The sequence below is a fragment of the Rhipicephalus sanguineus genome, chromosome 2 (genome assembly GCF_013339695.2).
Source record: "Rhipicephalus sanguineus isolate Rsan-2018 chromosome 2, BIME_Rsan_1.4, whole genome shotgun sequence".
NCBI lineage: Eukaryota > Metazoa > Arthropoda > Arachnida > Ixodida > Ixodidae > Rhipicephalus > Rhipicephalus sanguineus.
This window is the reverse complement of record NC_051177.1, coordinates 22,683,874-22,707,713: the sequence shown is the minus strand read 5'-3', so window position 1 is coordinate 22,707,713 and position 23,840 is coordinate 22,683,874. Positions and strand designations below refer to the sequence as shown.

General features: G+C 49.6%; 2 protein-coding genes across 2 annotated transcripts in view; one reads left to right on the top strand and one right to left on the bottom strand.

Annotated features, from left to right (window-relative positions):
* Nucleotides 1-23,840, bottom strand: part of LOC119382518 (alpha-1,3-mannosyl-glycoprotein 4-beta-N-acetylglucosaminyltransferase B) — a 145,047-nt gene that overhangs the window by 33,419 nt on the left and 87,788 nt on the right. The gene's annotated exons all lie outside the window — the stretch shown is intronic.
* LOC119382519 (uncharacterized) lies at nucleotides 9,722-21,331 on the top strand. Its single transcript, XM_037650236.2, has 5 exons — nucleotides 9,722-10,137; nucleotides 15,290-15,727; nucleotides 16,812-17,261; nucleotides 17,810-17,886; nucleotides 19,613-21,331. Exons 2-5 carry the CDS (start codon nucleotides 15,314-15,316, stop codon nucleotides 19,773-19,775), a joined length of 1,104 nt encoding a protein of 367 aa, XP_037506164.1. The 5' UTR covers nucleotides 9,722-10,137; nucleotides 15,290-15,313; the 3' UTR covers nucleotides 19,776-21,331.

Sequence of the window (23,840 nt, the reverse complement as noted above, 5' to 3'; positions counted from 1 at the left end):
ACCGACCGAAAAGGCAATAGCATCGCTCATCGCTGTCGCGTGCATTCGATACAAGGATGGCTTTCGCATTCGAGTCGCCTTAGGCGAATGCATAAGGCGCCGCGGTGTCAATTTCTGTCTTGCTCTTCTTCATTTAATCTTTTACTGCGAATGCGCCGCTCGAACCGCAACGCATAGGAATGACAGAAGCCAATCTACACAGCTTCTTTGCACAGACCCGAGTTAATCAGGACAGCCACAACGTGCTTGATAAGGAAGTAATGTTTGGAGCTCTGTAACGGATCGATTGTTTCGCTAGAGACCGCAACAAGCCAGTCGAGCAAATCTGTGTAAGAAACAATGGAGAGCAGATACATGATTCAATACTATGGGGAAATCAGGCCGGCGGCTGCAGAAAAGATGATGACTTTCATAGGCGTCGTACGTTGTCAAACATATGTCAACACCATGCAGGCATTGCTGTGAGATGTGTTTGCGCAGCTCGCTAAACAAGCATTTGTACTGTAAGTATCCTTAATCATTTTCCTTATCTTTAATCATCGCTGCAATGAAGCTTACGCGTAGGTCATCTGCGGGATGGTGACATTAATCAGGAACGACTTTTCGAAGTTAAGGTCTCCTCTTATGTATAAACAGTTCATTCATTCATTCATTCATTCATTCATTGATTCATTCATTCATTCATTCATTCATTCATTCATTCACTCATTCATTTGCTAGTCATTCCGGAGCGCGCTGAAAGTGAATGGCTTGTTTGGAAAACAAAGGTTGCCCTCAGCCCCCCGCACATTACTGTTTCAGAAAAGCATACAGGGCGCCTGCTTACAGAGGCCCGCGACGCATCCGCCTATAGATTGCATCCGGCGCCGGTCCGGATGCAATTTGGGACCGCGGTTATAGCTAAACTAGGCCAACGCCAACAACACTGTCGGGGGAGAAGCTCAAGCCGTTGTAAAAGAAAGTCACCGCGTAGGCGCTTACAAATAATAGCTTGGCCGTTTTAGGCGGCAACTTTATGAAAATCTGAGCTTCATTCAGCTTTTCAACGCTAAGTTATCGGCGGCACGTACGGCATCCTTTTTTTTTTTTCTTCATTGGCGCTGAAGAAAGAAAGAAAGAAAGAAAGAAAGAAAGAAAGAAAGAAAGAAAGAAAGAAAGAAAGAAAAAGAAAGAAAGAAAGAAAGAAAGAAAGAAAGAAAGAAAGAAAGAAAGAAAGAAAGAAAGAATATTATTAACATCACCTTGAGATGGCACCGCTAGAAATATAACTCGTAAACAAACAGAAATAAAACATAACCTAACAAGGGCGGCTCACAGGAGGCAATATGCCACAGGCAGCGCGGAGGCAATGAATATTTTTTTTTAAATATCGTTGGGTCGCAATGCGCACGTCATATGTCAGTCTAATTAGCGCAGAAAGATTAGAACATGCCGTAAGATACAAATAAAACGCTACGAAAACTCCAAACATAATTTAGATCAAGGCTAACGAATGACTAGGCAACAGCTCGCGCATCCGATCGCCAACGTCATTTCGCGCGTGTCTGCTCGTAACAGACGCCTTTAAGTCTGGCTTCTCTACAGTCTAAGTCTTTGTGTGGAGAAGCCCACTTCTGCAATTATGTTCGTATTTTGTGTTACGGTGGTGGTAGCAACTTTATTTCTTTCAAGTTATAGTTCACAAGAAAGAAACAAGAAGGTTACGATACCAATAGTAATTGCCGTCTTCAGTGAATGGCTGAAAAATTTAAGGGTACATCGTTCCGGTGTAGAAGAGCGCTGTCTGCGGCGGCGGACCAGCGCTGTACCGTTTGCGCCCTAAAGGCAGAGTCGTACTCCCTCCTCAGAAAATCTCGGCGCTGATGAAGGATTTTACAAGAACTACGTGCACTGCCTTTCACTTACTCTAAACAAGCGCTGCTGACGTCAGGCGCACACCCCCTTCTCGTAGACCTAGGAAATCTTTCAAGCGATCTCCTCAATCTCCAGAAATCCCGAAGTCTTCTTTGGGAGATTTATTAGATCTGTCAGGCGCACACCCCTTCCTCTTAGTTATTCAGGTACCCCAGTACACTCCCTGAAACACTTCCTGAAGCACCTTCAATCTTTGCGTACTCTGCGCCATCGTGCTCTGCAATGTATCTGTTTAGCCCGAGTTTCATCCAACTGTACGTAGTAAGCAAGTTTCTATGCAATACGCGGATTTAGTCCCTAGGCAGTGGCAGTGATTTGGATTATATATATACTGTGCTCGCTAAGAGCAGCCAGCCTGAGTTTGACTCGTCTAGCCTGCTAGCTTACGCCGCGACAAATAAAATGCAGAACCATATATACGAGTAGCGACGATGTGGAGTCATGGCATGGATAATAAGCCTTTAAAGTTTTCGTTTCACAGCTATACCAATTATACACAAAAAACTAAAATTAAGAGGTGAGTCGCGATCGCTTGGGAAATCGCCAAAGCAATACAAAGGAGTTGGCAGACCCCAACAGTTACATCTCTTAAGAACTACCAATATAAAAGTGCAAAATTTCCCGTTCTTCGTGTCGTTCTCTGCCACCGTTTACTGTGACAGACAAACTGTGCTGTTATAACCGCGATACTGAGGGCAGTAGGACTGGGAAAGCAGCACTGCCGACGCTTTTTCAGCGCTACAGGTCCTACAGTCATTAGATTAAGTTGGCGAAAAGAAATTGAACGGACAGAACTGTGCAGAGCATTAAACTCGGCGACGCGAGCAGGGTGCAACAAGAAACGGAACACGTGCTCTTGTTGCGCACGGAAATCCGTGCATGCCGCTAGTGTATGAACACAGTAAGCACACTGCTGTCAACGCCGCTAAGCAAGATCGTTAAGGGTTATAGGTAGAGCTACATAAGCTGTCCCTGACTTTAGCCAATCAAGTGCCAAATGCCAAAATGTAGTCTCCCGAAAGAGATCGGTTCGTATGCGTTGTCAATTCACGACTGCCGGCGTTCGACATAGTCGGGAAATGATGAATCGTTGTCACGAAAAAAAAAAAAAAACGATACAGCTTTGAGTATGCTGCCAGAAGTCGTTGACAGCCTTCAAGACACTGCACGGTTTTAGAGAGGCAGAGAAAGTACACGGCCAGAGAACGGTAGCCGCGGGCTAAGTATAGCGGCGAAGTCGTTTGCCGCCTGAAGAAGCGATCAGCTCTCCGTCCACGGTCGCTGATGCCGATTCCGCGCGGAGGAAGAGTGCAAAGGCGGTAGCCAGCGGACGATAAAGAAGAGAGCGCGGGGATGCCATTGTCGGGTCAGCGTCGCCGCGCGGCCTATTTTCGGGGAGGAGCGGCGAAGTCGACGAAGAAAAAAAAGGCTCTGTCAGCGGACAGCTCGAAGCGCGCTGCACTGTACACATGTACGCTCGCGGGCCCAGGGGCGAAGGATGACGCGGTCGTCTGCGTGTATGTTGTACAGTAGTCGACTCGAAAGCTTGTATACGTCTGCAGCGAGACACTGTTCACAAGAGTCCGGGTGCGGACGGCGTGTACAACGCCCTGCCCGCGATGAAATGGTTCCCCGGGCATCATTAGCTCAGTGGTCGCCGTCGAAGGAAACGTCCAGAGCAGTGCTACAGATGTGAGCGTGAACACGGGCAGACTGGAAGAGAAATGGACTCGCTTTTCATTTCTGCACAAGCACCACAGGAAACGACTGTGTATATGCTTGTTCAGCGCGTACGCATATTCGAGAAAACCAAGAGCGATCAAAGGAAAACGGGGATTTCTGTTCCGCGCGTCTGTCCGTATCCTTTTGTTTTTCCTGAACGGAAAGACCACCTCATAAGTCAACCAACTGGACGTGTAAGTCGAGCCGAGACACAACGCCACTGACGTCTACTTATCACGTACCCCTCTGCACACAAGTCACTACCTAGAGAGCCGGAGAGACCACTCCGCGCTCTACAGGTCATCACAAACCCGCACCCAACAAAGAAATCACCCCCTACACAATTCTCTCGGCAATGCCGCTTCTGCGGAGAACCCGTGTCTCTTTAGCATATAGTAGGAGGCCGCAGAAAATCCCCATAGAAATCCCCCAAACCGTACCCCACCAACAAAGTTTTTGGAGAGAGCCTCGGCCAGCTCCAACCTCGACGATCATTCAGCTAAGGCTGGTCGCGGGGACTCAGGCAGCGCCTCGCTCAGGACGCGACCCGAGTTCAAGGCATCCTGGACTAAAGACGTCTCTCCTGAATCGTCTTCTCAAGTATTTCTTTCTCGTGAATAAAATATTTAATCTCAGCAACTATGTTCCCCATGTTGCCTACCCGGAAAACGGAGGCAATCGAACTGGGTTTCCTGTACGCAAGCATCAAGTCGCATCTACTCTGTGTTTGTCATCACGTCCTGTACTACACACCGCGCTAGCGCGGCGGTTATGGCGCTGTGCTGTTCAGCACGAGGGCGCGGACTCGATATTCAGCCACGGCGCGGCCGCATTTCAATGGCGGCGAAAACGCAAAGACGCTCGTGTGCTTAGATTTAGGCGCACGTTAAAGAACCTCAGCAAAGTTAAACAGGAGTCTCCATATAATGCGTGTTTCATAATCATATCGTCCATGGACATGGTGCGTGAAACCACAGAATTCAGTTTGCAATTCATTCCTCTGAACGGGAACCCAGTGAAACGACTGCCGTTCAAATAGACAAGGTATACCAGCACGGTTAATATTTAATTCGTGGGGAAGTAGGCGGCTACGTGGGAAAAAAGAAAACAAATCCAAGAGCCCTTCCCATATATCTGGGAAATGGGGACAAACGAGGCTTGGCGGTGTGAGTGCCTGAGATACTACCCTTTTATTTATTTATTTATTTATTTATTTTTCTATCATGCGCTATTTCCCTCCCCGGCGGAAGCGAAACGGCTTTGATTAGTTGCCGATGTGGCGTGAGGGCGCGCCTACGCAGTTGGCATCGTGCCTAATGATTCACGTTTCGACGCCGGAACGTGAGGTCATGCGTTCATATCCAGGCAACAATGTGCACGGCAACGTGAAATGACAAGTGAAGACGATGAATATCAGGCTGCCAGATATCATAAACGGCTGATCGCCAATAAACCTACGATCGAGAGAGCACCAATCATTGGGAAAAGGCGCATACAAACAGGCATGCGACCGGTGAACCTTCGAGGGCCGCATTTATCGATTCGTCCGGCCATCGACGCCAGCTTTCTACGACAACGCCGCCACAGAAATATGTGACTCTGTCCAAGCTTCGCTTGAAAAGGCAGTTTCCCAGGACGGCGAAGCCCAGAATGTGATATCAAGGTGTGGCGTAGCGGTTGATTAAGCTCCTTAGAAAATGGTTCTAAAACGTGGGATGGGTATGACATGTCGGAGCTACGCAGCATAAACCACACGCCGGCAGCTACTATAGGGTCTGGTATAGCGTGCCGTCGTATATAGTCGCAATCACAGCAGTCGTCAGCGATTCGAAACTTTATGCGCGCGTTCTAGCGATGTTCAAACGACGTGGTGCATATGAAGGCGCTCTACTTTACGGCGGTGTGATGAACGTTGCAGGCGTAAATTGCAGAATGAGAGGTTCACACATTATTAGCATGGTCCTTCATATCAGCTCGACATTTAGTATACGTTGCGCGAGTATGAGATCCTGAGGTGCCACTAATGTACAATTTCGCCAGAACCAGTGATGCTACCGAGGACTTCTGATTTGGAGCAATTTTTGGAGCAGCAAAATTTCCGTTTTGGAGCACTTTGGAGCAGCAAAATTTTCATCTTGGAGCACTTTGGAGCAGATAATTTTGCATCTGGGAGCACTCTGGAGCAGTGAATTTTACATCCTGGAGTGCACTACAGAAGCATATTTGAATACCATTCAAGCACTGGAATATTACTATGGGGCTCTTATGAAGGCTAGAAATATTTCGATTCATTGCAAATGTCATGAAAAAAATCATCTCAGGAGAACTCCATATTTCACTCGCTAAAAAAAAAAGAAATAAGGGCTCATGCACTTGAGTGTTCTGGATTAACCTCTTCGGCGATTATTTTCGACACTAGCAAATAAACAGAATACCGGATCAATAAAATTGCACTTCATGAAATAACACTCTAAATACATCTATGTGGTCATCAGCAGATATTGTAGACAAACGCCTTGATGTACAGCAGTGCCTCAATGCCAAAGAGCCAAACTATCCCTAATGCATTCCCCTAAGAAAACTCCAAGGCGAAAGCCAGGTTCTTTTTCTTCTCGATCGACGGGTTGATCCTCCCCCTCCTTCTCTGCAAGCTATCTGCACCTCACCTGGTTTTGCGCTAGCTCCATGATTGGCGGACCAATTACGGAAGCAGTGTAAAGCGACGATGTCATGCGATGGCGTCATCACGCGACATCACGATATATGACGCCATGATGACGTCACAAGTTTTGACGATCTATGACGTGATCATGACGCCATCACATGATGATTATTTTTTGCATCAATCGACTGACGCCGCCGACGGTCAATTTACGTGTTTGATGCATTAATGCGCATTAATGTTTGATGCATTAATGCGCATTAATTACGCATTAATGTTGCGTATTGAACGTTAACAACCTGGCCTTACATACCAAACTGTCCTCCACCATGTCACCTCTTTGCCATGCGCGAAACAGCTTCGCTTATCATCCACTTCACAGAGTGAAATGGCTCCTCGACTTTTTTTAAATGTTTATCGTGATAACAATTACATGGACGCTCTCCGCGGATTTTTGCCGTCGCCATTGCCGTAATTTTCTGTATAAAGACCAAATTAATAACATCACCTTGCGCATTCTAGCCGCGGGTAAAAGCTCGCGACCGCTGGCGACGAACGCGGCTGAAGCGGAGATTAAACTAGCCGGCCGTCTGTCTCCGTCGCACGGACAGCGCATGAGATAACATCTTCCCGCGTGCGGGCCTGCCGTCGATTGCTCATCAAACAGAGAGGAAACGCCCCGCGCGTCTTTCGTTAGGAGCATGAAAGGACACCAGGGGAGCGGAAGGGGGGGGGGGGGGGGACCGCATCGTTCGAAGGGCGCAGTCGCTTGCGCGCGCGCTATCTCGAGGCATCGGGAGACGGCTCGTAAACCTGCTGCGCTCTCAACGCTTACTTCGTGTTTAGAGAACTCACAGCAAGAAAACGCTTCGGTTCCTGGAGCGGCCATAGTCCCTTAAACCAGTGTTTTGTTAAGTTACGCGAGATCGGATCCAAAAGAGTTAGCTGCTAGCCTTACTTCGTTGAACAATACAATTTGTTGGTATCGCATTTATTGCTTCGCCCTTAAGCGAAACTGAGTTCTTTTAACCGTCAGCTCTTGACCCCCGAAAGCGAGGGGCGGACGTGTAACATGGGGTAGCCGCTTCACTGTGGGCCGTCAGCGACGGGCCTGCTACTGACAGCTGCGCACTTGTAGCTGCTCCGACCAGGAGATATGCTTTTATTAATGAGATGTCGGTTTTAAAAAGCAAGCAAAAAATTCGAATTGGAACCCTAGCACGTGAGCTCGAAAGGGCAGGGCCTTTTAGGGGGTATTTACCGCAGAGTGATTACAAACTCGGACGTGCTGGTATAAGCAATTACGAAAAAGCTCTTCCGAATGAAGATCCATGGATAAAGTATATCTGAGGAAAAGTGTGAATGCGTTTCCACCGTTCGCGTGCTCTTCCATAGACGCGAACAAGGAAAATTCGATATTGTCCCATATATCTACTGCTAGCGATCCCAGACTTCATTCCGCGATGTCCGGAAACAGAAGATGACAGACATTTAGCAGCACACGTGTAGTTATTACTGAACATTGCTTTCATTACGTGCCGTGCGACGCTTGAAACGAGCTATCAGCAGCGTTTCTAGAACAGACGACGTCCGCCGATGAATCGCCGTCGCACTTCCTTGCTACCGATAGGCCTAGACGTCACGAGCCTCTGCGGAGAGCGCGTTTTGCTGTCGAGCCGACTTGCAGAACAGAAGCTGCGTCGGCACCGTGCATGGCATCGTGGCTTACTCGAGACGCATGCGCGAGCGCTATTTATTCAGCGGAATAATTCTTGGTCCATGGTTGCGACTTTGGCAGCCCCCAAGATCAAGCTGCACATGTTCTGACGCGCCGGCCGTGCGATTGTCGGTGATAGACGCCCCCAAACCCGAGGCTTTGGCGCAGTTTGGCGCAATTTTCGTCGATATTATCAGGATGGCGCAGTAAATACAATTTGGCGCACTTTGGCGCAGTTGGCGCAGGAGTGGAATCACTGCAGAACAGTAGCGCGCAGTGCCACTATAATCCACACAGATTACAGCTACGTACGGTGACAATACAAAGCAGTAATGGTACAGCAAAGGAGACAGAGGAAGGTCTGACGAGCTTTGCGTCGCGTTTTCCGCGAGCAGGAAATTGCTGCCCACAGCCGGACGAGCTCGGGGCACAAGCGAAGGGTTTCCCCCGCTACAGTTCACTGTCGAAGTTGACGGCGTCGCCCTCGAAAGGTTTCAGTCGCCAGGAAATCGACGCGGTAGAGACAACCCAAAACGCGATTATGGAACGGCTACGAATCTGACGCTGCCGGAGTAGCGCCGATCGCACAGTCCAGTGGCTAGCGATTCTCGTGCTCCCATTTCGTTTGCATGAAACGCTGTTAAGGAAATAATTCGTTTTCGCATTGTCAAGACAGACACTTCACGTATAGAGTCGCCACCAATGGCACTGGTTTGCAGCTCTTTCGGTCACGACTGACGGATGAGCGTACAACTATTACAGAGAAGTGTTTGCGAAGTCTAGCTTGAAACATTACAAGAGCGTTCGGCCCGACGGGTCAGGCGACGGGAGATACGAAAGGACCACTGTGAACGCCATTAGGTATCGGTAAACAGGCAGCCATTACAGGAGCGACGTTGTGAATCTCACCACAACAATATCCTTCCAGCAACGGCGCTAGGATCTCTCTCCATGGCGAATGCGAATCGCGGCGGATTTGCATCTCGCGGAGAATCGGAGAGATAAAAGCCAGCGCGAGGTCTTTCCACCGCGCGAGAGAAACGACACACACGGGCAGACGGCAGAATTTAATTTCGCGAAAGCCGGCCAGGAGGAGAGAAAGGAGGCCGGCGCCCGGCACGGATAACTTTAGCTCGGCGCTGACCTCGCCCGCTTCCCCGCATAGAAGCGCCAGGCGAACACCGAGAGAGGCTCAATTTTAGGGCCGTGTCAGTTATGCAAAGTTGGCTCCCAGGACTGCCATTTTTTTTTTTTTTCGCGTTCCTTCTCCCTCCATCGCCGAGCTATCCCCCCTCCGAAGGCTCCCGGACGACGACGCTGCCTCGCAACCAACTGTCATGACAAGGGGGGGTTTGGGATCTGGAAAGACGGCAGGAATGGCCCGTCCGACCTGTTCGTCTCTCAATGCGCCACGCAGGCAGATGCGGATTGACGGGGAGAGGAGGGCAACGCCAGGGGTGCAATTTGGCCCGGCGTCGTCGCTCTTACCCCTCCTCCGGCGCCCAGGGTCCACAAAGGGGGGGTCTGCCGTTTACCAATAAGGCAAGTTTATTGCCACATCGATCGCTAGCCGCGCGCCCGCCCGCAGTCCGGCTGTAAAAATATTTTCCCTGTGTGTTGCGATAGGGCACTACTGGGTGGGGGTGCAGCAGCCGTCGCCCGCTACGCTCGCTCGCTCTGCGAGGAGGAGGAGGGGGTCCGGCGCCACTTTTTTATGCGCGCAGCGCTCTTGTTTTCTTTTGCCCTCTCCCGTATGCGAGCCGCCCTCTCCCAAAAAGAATGGGCGAGTAGGAGAGGGAGGGGGGGCCAGCCAGTCAGGTGACCCGGATCGAGCGCTCCGGTTGGAGGAACGCCGCGCCTAACACACTTTTTTTCCGTCGGCTAAAAATTTCTCGGGGAAGGAAGGCCCGCAGACGAGACGCCGGCACTCCCGCGAGCTGGGATAGGAAAACATTTTTCCGTGCCGCCGCTGCCGCCATCTTGGAGCGGCGCCCGTTGGCGAGGTCGTCGTCGCCGTCGCCGCATCTGCTGCACGACGCGGGAGCTTTGTTTTCGGACGTCGCCGGGCCGCTCCCGCCTTCCAACACGCGCCTGCTGCTGCTGACCCGCCGAGGAGAAAAACGTGAGTGTTCTCCGCCACGCGAGGCGTCAGCTGCCGGCCGCCGCCGCGAGCGACCCTGGCTGTCTGTCTGTGAGCGTGCGTGCGTAGGTTCACTCCCCCCCACCTTCGTACACGCTGTCTCCGCTTCCCGGAAGTGACGTCACGCTCCTGTGCAAGTGCATCGGTGGCGTCTCGGCCGGCGTCTTGCGACGTCACCGGTGTCACGTTTTTCTTTTTTTTTTTCCTTCAGCAACGCCCGTGCACACACGACAGTGTTTAGCGGCCGCCGCTAGAGACGTCGTTGGGTACACCGCCTCTGTTCCAACGTATCACAGGCAACCACATGACAACGGACACTACGTATTCGACTGCTCGCTGCGTACATGCGCAAGCTACCCGGGGCCATGTTCTCTTATTAACTTACAACGATTTCACTTTCAGTGCGCGTTAGCTGGCTGGCCCAGTGGGCAAAGTGCCCGTCGCTCCTGTTATGCGTCATCGTGCCGAAAGCGAAAGTATGTCTACCTGAAGGCCATCGGTCACGAATGAATGCAACTTCCACTGTAATGTCGCAATGATGATACCTTAAGCTGTGACGAGTCACGAGCGGTATTTTCAACCACATCCCCTCCTTCCCACATAACAACACAGAATTCGAGTTCCATACGTGAAACTGCTTTACAGAGACAAGCACACGATACTCCACGTCGGTCGAAATGCCCTGGCATAGTCTCCTCCATATTTTCATCAAGCTTCAGCACACAGATGGGCCAATATTTGAGAGCGTTTGTCGTTACGGCGCTAGAATAGTTATGGTCATGGAAACCAGATATCACTGACGATCTCATTCGTCCAACCCTTCCATGTTTTGGGAACGGGCTCATTTATATCATTTGTGTCCAGCGACATCATCTTGCCCATGGCGGGCTTGAGCTGATGCAACAACGTTTACTTGACAATGCATGACAGAGTGGCACGCGCAGGACGACAGTCATTCATGACATCTTACGCCGCCTAAAATGAAAGCTAAAGAAACGCAAGATAAGCTGTGAATTCAGAAGATCAGGAAACTTTGGGGAAAAGTCGAGTGCGTACGAAATGCTGAAGTCCATATGGATAATAACAATAATTTCTGCGTTTTTATGTCCTGAAACCACCATATGATTACGAGGCACACCGTAGTGAGGGCCTTCCGATTGAATTTTACCAACTGGAGTTCTCTAACGAGCACCTAAATCTAAGTACACGGGTGTTATTGCATTTCGCCCCCATAGAAACGCGGTCGCCGTGGCCCGGAATGGAATCCGCCACCTGCGGCGGGTAAGTCCACAGGGAATAATCTCGGCGAGCTTAAATACTTGCAGACAGCTCATCATTGGATATCAATTGAATGAATATATTGTTGGTACTATAGAGCTGAGATAGAACATTAGCCACCATTAGCCGCATTTGCCTACATTACCCATAATTAAAACAACACAATCCACTGCTAACAAGTCGTTCGCCGTGATGCGGACCCCAAAGTCGCGGGTTCGATCCCGGCCGCGGCGGTCCCCTAGCATTTCTCCATCGAAATGCTAGGGACCGCGTACTATGCGATGTCAGTGCACGTTAAAGAACAGCAGATGGTCTAAATCTGCGGAGCCATCAACTAAGGCGTGCCTCATAATCATTGTGGTTTTGGCACGTAAAACCCGCATATTATTACTACTAACAAGTGCTAGAAATGTGCAAGTCGCACGACTTTGTCATAGGCTCTGATAGACTGCCCTGCCTTCGGGATCGGTCCATATTTGTCGTCAGAAATCGCACACAATCGTATTCCGCAAAATAATTCCGGTGAAAGAGCGACAGGAAGAACATCATCTTCAAAAGAACGCGTAGTAGATAGATATCATTAACGTTCGTATACTCAACTGTTGAAATTTTCCGCGTTCTATATACGAAATGAATCGTGCCAGGGAGCGCGTTCGACCTGGGGATGGGAGCCATTTTTATGTTCTCGGCTCAGGTGGAGGCTAATAAACGTCGATCCTCGGCTGTCCCGTGTGCCAAATATTCTTTACAGCGGTAGGGCGAAAATCGCGTAATCTTCGTCCGCATTGAAACTAGGCAGTGCTTTCGCCAGCGCTTTCGGCCCCAATACTCCATATTACAATAAGCAGGCGTGTACGAGTCCCTCCAGTACGAGTAACCCGCACTCGGACGCGGCGCATGGCACTGCTTGTGGTTAACCTCCGTCGAAGGTGACCACTCATGTGCGGTGACGCATGGAAGGAACGCGGTGCTTTCTCCTAAGAAAAAAAAAAAATAAGCATGCCGAACGATCTCCAATCTGCGATGACGAAAGTCCCGCAGCTGGCTTGCTCAAGGTAGATTATAAATAAGTCACTGCTTCATTATTTCCTCCCTCCGTCCGCCATTGGACGTTTTTATTGTACCTTTTTTGTTTGGGTGTCTTTTCGGTTCCAAACTTCGCACTCTCGAAGCGTAGAATGAAACGGAGAACAAAGCGTCTCCAGATCGGGCCTCCCTCCCTCCCCGTTGAGAGACATAAAAAAATTATAATAAAAGTCTCGGGAGTAGGAAAAAGAGAAACCTGTCTTCGCGAGAGGGAAGTGAACACAAAAGGAAGAAAAAGAAGAAGCTGGAGTTCGTTGCCTTGGGGCTTCGAGCGAAAGCCTGTTTCGCGATGGTGTGTGTGTCTGTACGGTAGACAGATAATAGACGGGCCACACCGACACTTTTCGTAGTTCTTTCTTTTTAAAGCTTTTTCTTTCTATCGGGAAAGAATAAAAAGTCGAGATTGGCATCACCTTCGCGCGTACAAACGATATGACGACCGCGGATGCCTTTGTGCGGCGATGACTGTAATGACTCGCCGCGCCTTTGCTTTCAAAACCGCTCCCCAACTTGGGAAACTTGTCTAGAGACAACAAAGAACCCTCTGTGTGTTCGAAAAAATAAAAATAAATGAAGCGGAAATATCCGAAATGACACGGGTTCATTGAGCATTTGATGCTTGAAGCGCATGAAGAAGGGCTATATGGGGTATTGAAAGAAAACAGATACGTACAAAATCCGAACAAAAATACCAGAGGCCGTTGTCAACGTGTTTTCAGCGTGACCTGATAAACGCGTTTGATGATAAACTAAAGCCCCTCTATCTTTCAAAAGTAGCGAAAAGTCTTGATCCAGCCGCGTTGCTCCCTCTGGTGGCGTACTTAGAGACTACGGACCTGCTTTAGTGTTGCATGAATGCCGCCAAACATGTTAAACGCCAACAAACTCAGCGACAGTAGACGATTTTCTAACGTTCCATTTCAATTTTTGCGACATTTGTCATCGGCTCGGGCACCGCTAGCGCGCCGCAGTTACGGCAAAGACCGGCGCACCGGGCGATCGGAAATGAAGCTGAACCAATGGAAACGTTACAAAATACCAGCCTCGATTTCGCCTTCGTTTTAACAACGAATGCCTAAAGCCGTACACCTACGTGATAGCAGGACTACGCCTTACGTAAGCCACTTTGCGGTTTCGCAATAATTGAGCGAGCGTATTGCAATTCAGACGAGTCACGATAGTGCAGTTATAGCAGAACACAGCAATACAAACGTGCTACGATATACGATATGGCTAATCTTTTGAAATGCACGAACCAGCCCGATAGCGTCATTGCACGACGAGTTATTTGGGTCGGGCAAGAGTCGGCCGGCGGAACGGCGTGTCGAGAGCCTCAAGGCGAGACTCAAGAGAACCGGGTGTGAGCACATCAATGTGATAATGATTGACAATCATGGTTAATGGGACAGGAACGATACATAAAAGTAGGCGAACGATATTAAAAAATGTTAACTTGAGTGTCATTCCCACATGCAGTGAGTGAAGTTCTTGTATCGATAGATGCGCCAGACAAAAAGCAGCGATAGCGATTATATGCTACAGCTGAGGTCCTTTATATGTTCTTTAATTATCGAGGCGAAAATGCTTGACGCCCGTGTACTCAGATTCAGGCGCACGTTAAAGAACTCCAGGTGGTCGAAATTTCCGGAACCCTCCACTACGGCGTCCCTCATTATCATATCCTGGCTCTGTGCGTTAAACCCCAGCAGTTCCTTAATCGTTGGAACATGTGTTTCCCGTCAAGACATTACGATTTGTCTGTCCTAACCAAATATGTCTCCAGGCTGAGACGGTCCTGTCCCGTAAATATGAGGAATATATACTTAATAACAGTAGTTCTACGCAATAAGAATACCACCAATACTTTCGGACTAGGCATGGGCATACATACTTGTAGCATATCTGAGCGTAAACACATTTCGCTCACCCCTGCCTGCATCCTCCGCTGCCCACACTCGCTCCGTACAACACGAACATCTGGTAAATCCCCTGGCTCTCCCAGCTGCTCACACTTTCCATTTTCTGGCTGTCCCCATACGCACAAGATCCACACCACAACGCCTCTAAACAATCTTACACTAACCTCCAATCCTTTCAGAACTCGCTCACATGATCCACCGTAAAGAAAAGTCACGAGGTCCCTTACGCATTCTCCTAGGATGACTAGAAGGCGAAAGCCATCTTCTCAGTCGATTGTGTTGATCCCGCCCGAAAGGTTTCCGCGCCCAACGTGGTTTTGCGCTTCCTCCAGGATTGGAGGAATTGGAAGCTTTCTGCACATCACATGGTCTTACAGTGCCTCCGTCCAACCCTTCCATGTTCCTTCCAGTGCCTTCCAGTGCCTCCGTCCAACCCTTCCGTCCAACCCTTCCATGATCGGCCCACCTTTGACCAAGCGATGATTTCATATGATGAAGTCATCATGTGACGTCATGGCGACGTCACAATGACGTCATCACGTGATGATGTTTTGCGTTACTCGTGTTGACGCCGCCGATGCCGACGGTCACTTTTCGCGTTTGATGAGGCATTCAATGCTTTTATGGGCCTTCGTGCGGCAAGTCCAACAAGCGTTGAGAGAGAGAGAGAGAGAGAGCAGTCGACTTCTGCTAAGTACCGTGTACTGAATTGTGTTAAATACAGCGCGCTTTTACTCTCGTCAAATCGAGTTTTTGTTTACTTCGGTGCGCCTGTATAGCCACGTGTCGCCTGCAGCCAGAAACATATACCCCTGCTTTCTTCCAACAATGCTCGCCGTACCATGGTGCAGGTCCAGTACCAGGGGAACCGGAGGATGGCCGAGCATTGTGCCAACAACGACCCAATGTCCGGCGGTGCAGGCGCTGCGGCTGGCGACAGTCCCGGCCTGTGCGTGAGCCAGAAGATCCACTGGCCACACAACGTCACCTGCTACCTGGTCAAGTTCTACCGCCAGACGCCCTGCCTGTGGGACCACTCGCACCGCGACTACAGCGACAAGATGGCCAAGGAGCGAGCTCTGCAGCAATTCTCGAACGAGACCGGCTACCCCGTCGAAGCGGTACGAAAAAAACTCATCAACCTACGCAACCAGTTCACAAACGAGTGGCAGAAGATGGACCGCAGCAGCAACTCGGCAAAACCGTACCGCACCAAGTGGGCCTTCTACAAGTCTCTCACCTTCCTCAAGGACGTCGTACTGCCACGAAAGCCCAGAAACGCCTTGCACGTGAGTAGAGCAACACGAGCGCTAAGTCACCTTTGCGCGAATGGAAAGTGCGTGTATATGGAATCCTGCACTTCACACAAAGTACGCACACCCAATAAGGTTACTTTCTTTTTCTTTGGTGGAATAATTCTCCTGGAACGACACATCGCTGAAAGGAGATGTTCCTTTGCAATAAAATGTATTTTCTCAAAGTTAGAAGGATTCAACATTTCTCACATAACTTATTCTTTCTCAGTACATGTCTTTGCAACTCACTATTTACTCCGCTGGGATTTTACTGGCTTGTATTCATGATGATCTGTCGAAGGCGTAAATGGAAAGAAAACTGATAGGTGTAACTTTAAGGGACGAGAAGAGAGCAGAGTGGGTCAGGGAACAATCGGGTGTTAAGCACATCTTAGTCGAAATCAAGAAGAAGAAATGGACATGGGCAGGGCATGTAGCCCGCAGGCAAGACAACTGCTGGTCATTAAGAGTAACTGACTGTATTCCAAGAGAAGGCCAATATATGCGCGAGGGGGAGACGGAAAGTTAGGTGGGCAGACGAGATTGAGAATGTTGGGGGTATAACGTGGGCGCAGCAAGCACAGGACCGGGTTGATTGGCGAAGCACGGAACAGGCCTTTGCCTTGCAGTGGGCGCAGTCAGGCTGATGATGATGATCGAAGGCGTAAGCTTCCAACTGCTAATATCATTGCCTTGAATGCGCTAACTGTTGCATCTAGCATTTCGCCGACCCAACAGTTACACATGGCTGCTACATCCAAGTTAGTCTTAGAATATCTAACTGATTGCTGCGACGCCCCCCAACACATGCACGTGTGCGTGTTGCCTTCCCAAACGTGGAGAGACACGTCATAGGAAGTATTAATTGATTATTACGATTGCGGTTTTTTTTTTCTTTTGCAAAAAGGCGTCAAAGCTAAACGGCGAGCCTGAGAGCACCTGCGAACGAGGTTCCCGCAGACAAGATTGTCGACAAGTTTAGGTCAATGCATCTTGGCATGACAATATGTGAGTGCACTGCCTAAGTGCAACGTACTGCTTCTGAAAAATGTCTTGTCATTTTCTCTTTCGGTCGCAGCACGAGGGCGTACACTTGAGGATGCCTCCGATGGGCGTGCAAGCTTTCGACACGCGCTCGATGGACATGAGCACGAGCTTCGGATTCGCCCGGGAGCGGCGGCTCCACGATGCCCAGCAGTTCCACCACGACGGACTGCGACTCGACAATTCTCCGCAGAACCACCAGAACCACAGGGCGGTGCAAAGCAACAACGACGACTCGTCGCACCTCGACGGAGCCGCCGGGGCACCGGCGCTGCTGGACGGCTTGCAGCACCAGGAGGCTCACCGAGACGGCTCTTCGCACCAGACGCCGCCGCAGCAGCAGCCTCAGGACCAGGACGTGACAGTGATCGGGGCGGGTGCCGACGTGGACGACCTGGAGCTGTCGCAGTCCAGCAACTCTCTGGTGCTCTCGCCCGAAGTAACGCTCGAGGAGCCGTCTTCGAGCGAGAGGAGGATCCTTCCGGTGAGCATGCGCAGGATTCGCTTCAGCGGCCGCAGTCGAGCGTTAATGCATGTGCCAAGTACACCGTGCGCGTCCAAATGGTGTAAGACCAAAAAATGAAACGAATGCAGCTTTAGATTTGGTCAGCGTAATGAAATTGTCATACGAGGCTTCGCGCAGCGTATTTACGTCCAGAAAGGTAGCTTTACCTCTTCTGCACGTTTTTGTCATACAACATCTCGATACAGGGTTCTGGCGCTTCGTAGTAAGATGATAAAAGGAAACCAGATAACGCCATTTGTTATTTTCTTTGTACTTTAACTTGTATACTTTCACATTTTGTACGTTTATGTATACACGCACACATAGAAACACACGCACGAACATGCATAAAGGGAGGTCGGACTCGCCTCCTCACCCCGCCCCCTGAAAAAAAAAAAAAAAAGCTTTCTGGCTACGGAAGCAGACATTGTTGTATGTGTCATTGGCACGAGTAGCAGCGAGTTATAAGGCAGCGAGAAAGACCGCATCTGGCAGCATTGCTGAAATCTGCCTAACACTTTTTTCAGGCGGAGGATGACGGCTTCCATCAAGAAATACGGCAAACGTACACGTTTCCTGGGGAGCGCTACGGCGACATCCAGAGGTACGAAAATAACGAGGAATGTTGTGCATGCTACGGTGTTCCACGATGGAAAAATATAAACGATTGAAGGCGGAAGGTGGCAATCAAAGTCGGTTCACACTAGTGGCGATTTCGTTAGCCAACTGGGTTGCCTTAAAAAAGCAATACGCGGTCTCAAAATAATGCCCCACCGGACCCCTCGCGATCATTTTGGAGTCCTGGCCGACGAAGTCACGACGCGCAGTCGATCGTTTGCTTAGAAGCTGCAAAACACCGATTTCGTACGAATAACCAGCGGCTTTTCGCACCTGCGAGCCCCTGCAGCTGTCGCGTATCTGCGCGCCTTAAATCCACGCGTCATTTCGCAGACAGCAAGGAGTAATTTGTCGAATTGCATGAAGCACATCAATCACACGCGAGAAACATTTAAATGCCGTCTAAAACAAGAAGTTATACGGAAAACTATGGACGGGCTGCGCTATGTATAGTGCACTGCACGCTTTACACCCGCGTGTCCTTTCGCCTACAGCGAAACGTCATTAGTCGAACCGCACCGGAAGCACGAAATACCCGTTATTCACACGCGGGAAACAATGAAATGCCTTCTAGGACAAAAAGAAATCCATCCAGCTCCACTTCGCGATACACTGTCGAAACAGCGAAGCTTATGCCCGTCCTTCATCAGGCTATGTCGTATCTCTCATGTTTTTCAAGCCTTTCGTTCGTTGGCGCTTAGCTTGGGCCCCTCTTGCGCGAACATCGCGGTTGGCTCGGCGACGACACGCCCAAAAAGTAATTCGCCGAACCGCACCGGAGGAACGAAGCATCTTATAAGCAGGAAACATTGAAATGCCTTCTAACGGAAAATGAATTTATACGGAAAGCACGCGTTAAACGGAAAATTATGAATAGGCTGAACTATAATGTACTGACTATAGGTTCAACGGCCACGCGCGCGCATGCATGAATGAGCTGGCTGGTCTGATCAGAGTTGTCTAAATGCAGCTTCAATACTCGGTTACAACCTAAGAAAAAAAAATGCCAGCTCGGCCAACAGCCATTGCTGTCCCTCCGCGAGAGAATTAGCATAGGTGCTCCACCAGTAGCGTTTACTCATTGTCAAGCACCTCTCGGTTTCGGATAGTTGACTTTCCTATACAGACACACGTTTGCGTCGCTGGTTTTAGGTCGGAAACTTGAATGTCCTGGTAAATTTTGTCAGGGATTCCACATCGCTGATCAGCCAAACGTAATGTTTTAGGTAGTAGCGACGAAACTTTTACATTAGCCGAGAAAACGCACTTACGGTTCAAGGGGAAACCAGCTAGCATAACTGTCTTTCACAGGATAAGCCGTGGTTCGCAGGGCGGAGCTTAAAGTTCTTTCTTAGGTTGTAACCGAATATAGGGTGCACGCCTAGGACACATCATATCCATAAAGGCACTTTCAATCGCGACAGAACTGCTTGCGCTATGGAGAATGGGCGAAGTCGTCGAGACTTGGCGCTGGCAAATGAAATGTTCAAGCAGTTCCGGCGATCCCCATTGGGAAAGCGCCGTGAGCCATTGTCACATCAATTCAATTCACTTTATTCAGACATACACCGCCTGGGATGAAAGGTCTCAAGGCAGATTAACTCTAGCTAACTCTGCCTGACTTGACGTGAAAGAATGCTATATGAGAAGCGCCGCTCATTTCACCATCACTCGGTGTGTGTGTAGACGGAGCGCACGTTTCTCTGACGCAGGGGCGACCACGTGGACGCGTTCACGTGCTACATCGGCACCGAGCTGCGACGCATTCCGGACGAGGAGACCGTGGGCCAGCTGAAGCTGCAGATCCTCAAGCTCATCTTCAACGCGCAGGCGACCACCGCCGCCTACCAAGGCAGCGCGCATGCGCAGCAGTGATGGCGCGCTCCCGTCAACGACCAAATACTGCCAACGACTGCGGCCGACGCGCGTAGCACGCAGTGCGGTCAAGTGTCGCGGGGCAACACTGCAGTAACATGCAATTCGGGCCGTTCAGTATGAAATTAGCTGTTCCCTGTCACACCGGACCGAACCGTGTTCGGCCGTATTACGCGCACCTATAGTGAGAGAAGGGAACAAGACTATAGTGATTGACGAACAAGACAGCAGTGATTACTTAACGAACAAGACCTAAGCGCCTTCCGCGTGCTTTCGCGTCTCGTATAGAACTGCGGCCCAGCGGCTGCGTCAAGCCCAATGTGGCAGACTGCGAATAAGTCGTTCGCGCTTGCAAGCGTTTTATAATTATTCCTCTGCGGAATACCGATCGTCACGCCGTATTTATTATATTGCGCGCTATAGGCGTGGCTCCCTTTAACCCGTGACAAGATGCAACGATTTACAGGAGACAAGTACTTCCCCGGAGAAGAGCTTCGTTTTACAAGTGTAGCATACAACCTCGCTGACACAATATGCACCATTATTATCAACGGCGCGGTGCGTCGACGATGCGCCTATTTAGCGCGATATGCATCAGTCTCCTTGCAAGTACGAGACGGTGTACAGACTTATTACAACACCATCAAAGTATATGGTCACTTAACTTTCAACGAAAAATGCTGCTTCGGCACTTCCGTAAGCACTGCGGTCGTGTCATCGTATCTATGCACAAGCAGGAATGCCGCGTGACGGCAAACGGTGTATACAACGTGTTATCGCTGAGCGAAAATTTATTTAAACTGTTGGCTTTTGCGTAAGTTCTTTGCCCAACTTTTGCCGTCAAACAGACTCAGAAAGAGACAGGCAGTGCATATGCGTGCACGTACACTGCTTTGTTTTTCCCCCTATGCCGCCTTAAAAAAAAATGGCGTAGAGGCACAGCTGGGCTTAGTTCAGTCGGACCAGGTTCAAGGCGCAAAGCTTTTGCCGTACATTCGAGTTCACGGAGAGACTATGCATAGCTAATGACACCGTAAGCCGCTGCGGATTTGATTTTAGTGTCAAAGTAAAAGCGGATGTGCGCAGAATGTACGCCTGTATTCACTCTGCATCTGGAAGACAAGAAGCATTACAGATAGTTGAGCTAGTTAGTCATCCATTACTTATATTTACAGCAGTGCACTCGTTAATTAGTAAAGCAACAAATGAGAAGCCTACACTGGTATAAAGAGAGAGCTGCCGGCGTACTGATGAGCGCTCTTATGCAATTTATCTGCGTACGCCCGTGTCTTACAGATGCGTGAGGTGTCACGTGTAGACGGTATATATCTATATACACTATATGAAATACATGCAAGGTCACAAGACGAACGTCACATATTTCCATGTATTACTGTCGAATCACTCGCGACGAGGCTCCAGTCACGTAAGCGAGCAGCCAAACGAAGACGGCTCTTCCGGTGCCCACGCTCCAACGAATGTGTGTGTGTGAATGTGTACACGCGTCGCGTGAACTGTCGTCGGTTTATGAATAAACGTACGCACGGATGTGATGAAATGCCTTGCCTGTCGTACAGTTCACTTCTTTTTTTCTCTCTCTGTCGTTATCCTTGGTGTAATGCTCCTTCCTCACTCGTCTGTGGCGCGCTGACCGAGCTGTCGTGCATTATTCCCGAGCCACAGTGCATCTACAATGTTTCCGTGACCTGCCACCACACAGCCTGTTATATGCAAGTAAAGCTGCTATGGGGGTTAGTTGATATTGCCACGGGCGTTTCTTATTATCACTTTTAGTTTATTCGTTTCTCGCCCACAAAGACTGTCAGCAACGCTCAGCGCAAACCGCGCCTCATTGTTCGAGAGGCTTCGCGATCATTGTAGATCGTTTTGTTAAGATTGCGCGCAAGACGCGCACACTCGAGCCTATTCTAGAATTTGCACGACAGCCAGCGATAATGCTGGAATATTCCACGGCACATGTTTAAATGCCGACGCGCTTCACCGCTTGTCAGTTGATCGACGGACGACGCCCTGTTCGCCGCTATCATTGTACAGCGTGTATTGCTGTAGTCCTAGTTCTCATTTTCCGGCCACAAGTTCGGCCAAATAAACAGTTTCATCCTGCAAACGCCGACCGCTGTCTTCGTCGACGTCACGACCACGTGACAATATAACTTCATGACTGTTCGCGCTGCCAAGAACTGTTATATAAGTTACTACTGGAAACTCTGGCTGCACGGGTACAGTCGTCGGGAGAATGATACGCTAATTTGTCTCACGTTTGCGCTACAGTACATCAGATGTTTCTGTTGAGTAATAATAATGACCGCTGGGGTTTGGCGTGCCAAAACCGCGATATGATTATGAGGCACGATATGATTATGATTATTAGTAGGGGACTCCGGATTAATTTCGACCGCTACGGGTTCTTAACGGGCACCTAAGTCTAAGCACACGGGTATTCTTTGCACTTCGCCCCCGTCGAAATACGGCCACCGAGGCCGAGGATCGAACCTGCGCCCTCGAGCTGAGATTATCAAATCGCAGCGCGAGGGCGACGCAGCTGACAACTCGAAGCATACGGACATCGAATATGGGCACTCTATCCCTTCATAAACCTTCACCAAAAAGCTAATAGACAAATTATTGTTATCAGTCTTTTTCAACGTAACTTTAGCAGCGTCAAAGTATTTCCACCAGCGGCAAAGTCTTTACGGTTGACGTAACTTCCGCAAACGCCATTCATTATCCTCTTCTCACTCGAGCGAGCGTACAACGACGCCCCCTTCCGAGCGAGCCTCTCTTCATGCCATCTTCATGCCACTCTTGGCGAGGCGCAGCCCTTTTCTCCGGGCCTCACTCTCGGCCCTCCGGTCACGTGACCTGCGTGACTCTTGCTACAACGACGACGGTAGAGTGTAACGACGGCACACGGTCATTCAGAGCCATTCCACTCTGCGGAGGTGACCAGCGAAGCTGTTTGGTGCGGCACGGTGGTATCGCTGCAAATTTCACACCATCGCATACAAGAAGCATCGCACCGTCTTTACGCGTTCTTGTGCTTGGAGTGATTCAGTACTTTGCATAGAAAGCCTGTGGATAGCTCAAGCCAACGCTCAAGTTGATCCTCGACGGCTTCAAAAAGAAAATGAAATAAAGGTGCGTCATCGGCAACGCCACACGCAGACGACAGCACTGCCGCTTTCCCTTTCTCGTGCCACAGACAAGGTAAATGTAAATGGTAGCGAAGCTTCCATAGAAGCCCATACGTTCAGAAAATGGCTGCTCATCAGCTGCTCATGGGGCTTGGCGCCATCTGTGTGAGGAGGGAACACTTCCGGCGGAACAAAAAATAAAGCGAATGTGACGCAATATCCGGTAAAAAAGTGACGTCATTTTGTTGGCACTAGCGCGAAATTTGACCTCCAAATATTTTTCCTAGGCCCCTGATCACTAAGGACTCGCGCTACAGCGAGCCGGCAAGCCCTTGGCGAATGCGCTTGAAGCCAACGCTAGCTAAACTAGTATCGACCCGTGAATAAACAGCCGTGTTTAAGTGTACCGTCGTGGAATTCGCCTTGGTTTTACCAGGAAACTTTATTCTCTGAGCTTTTATTCTGCGTTCGTGTGATCTTCCACAGCGTGAATAACGTAGGCAGCAGCGTACATCTCATATTTGCAGCGTTGCTTATTTGCTTCGCACATGCGCAGGGGACTTAAAGAGCGCATTGCATGCGTGCTTCAGTTCTAACGAGAAGAAATGACGCCTGGTCACGCCAAAATAATGATATTTCAGTTTTATTCAATGGTCACAATAAAGCAATTTAACACACCCTACACAATGAGCAACAAATGTCATAAGTACAAAAGGTGCGTACACTACGTGCACTATGTTTTGCCTTTTGTTCCGATAAATTAACCTTACGTGTAACGTATCAAGACATGCGAATTGTAGCGATCGTAGCGCGACAGATAACTTAGCGATCTGCTCACCGATAACCGGAAATATAGTAGGCACCGCATGTTCACGAAGGAAACCGGGCAGCAGGAATACTGATCCATGAA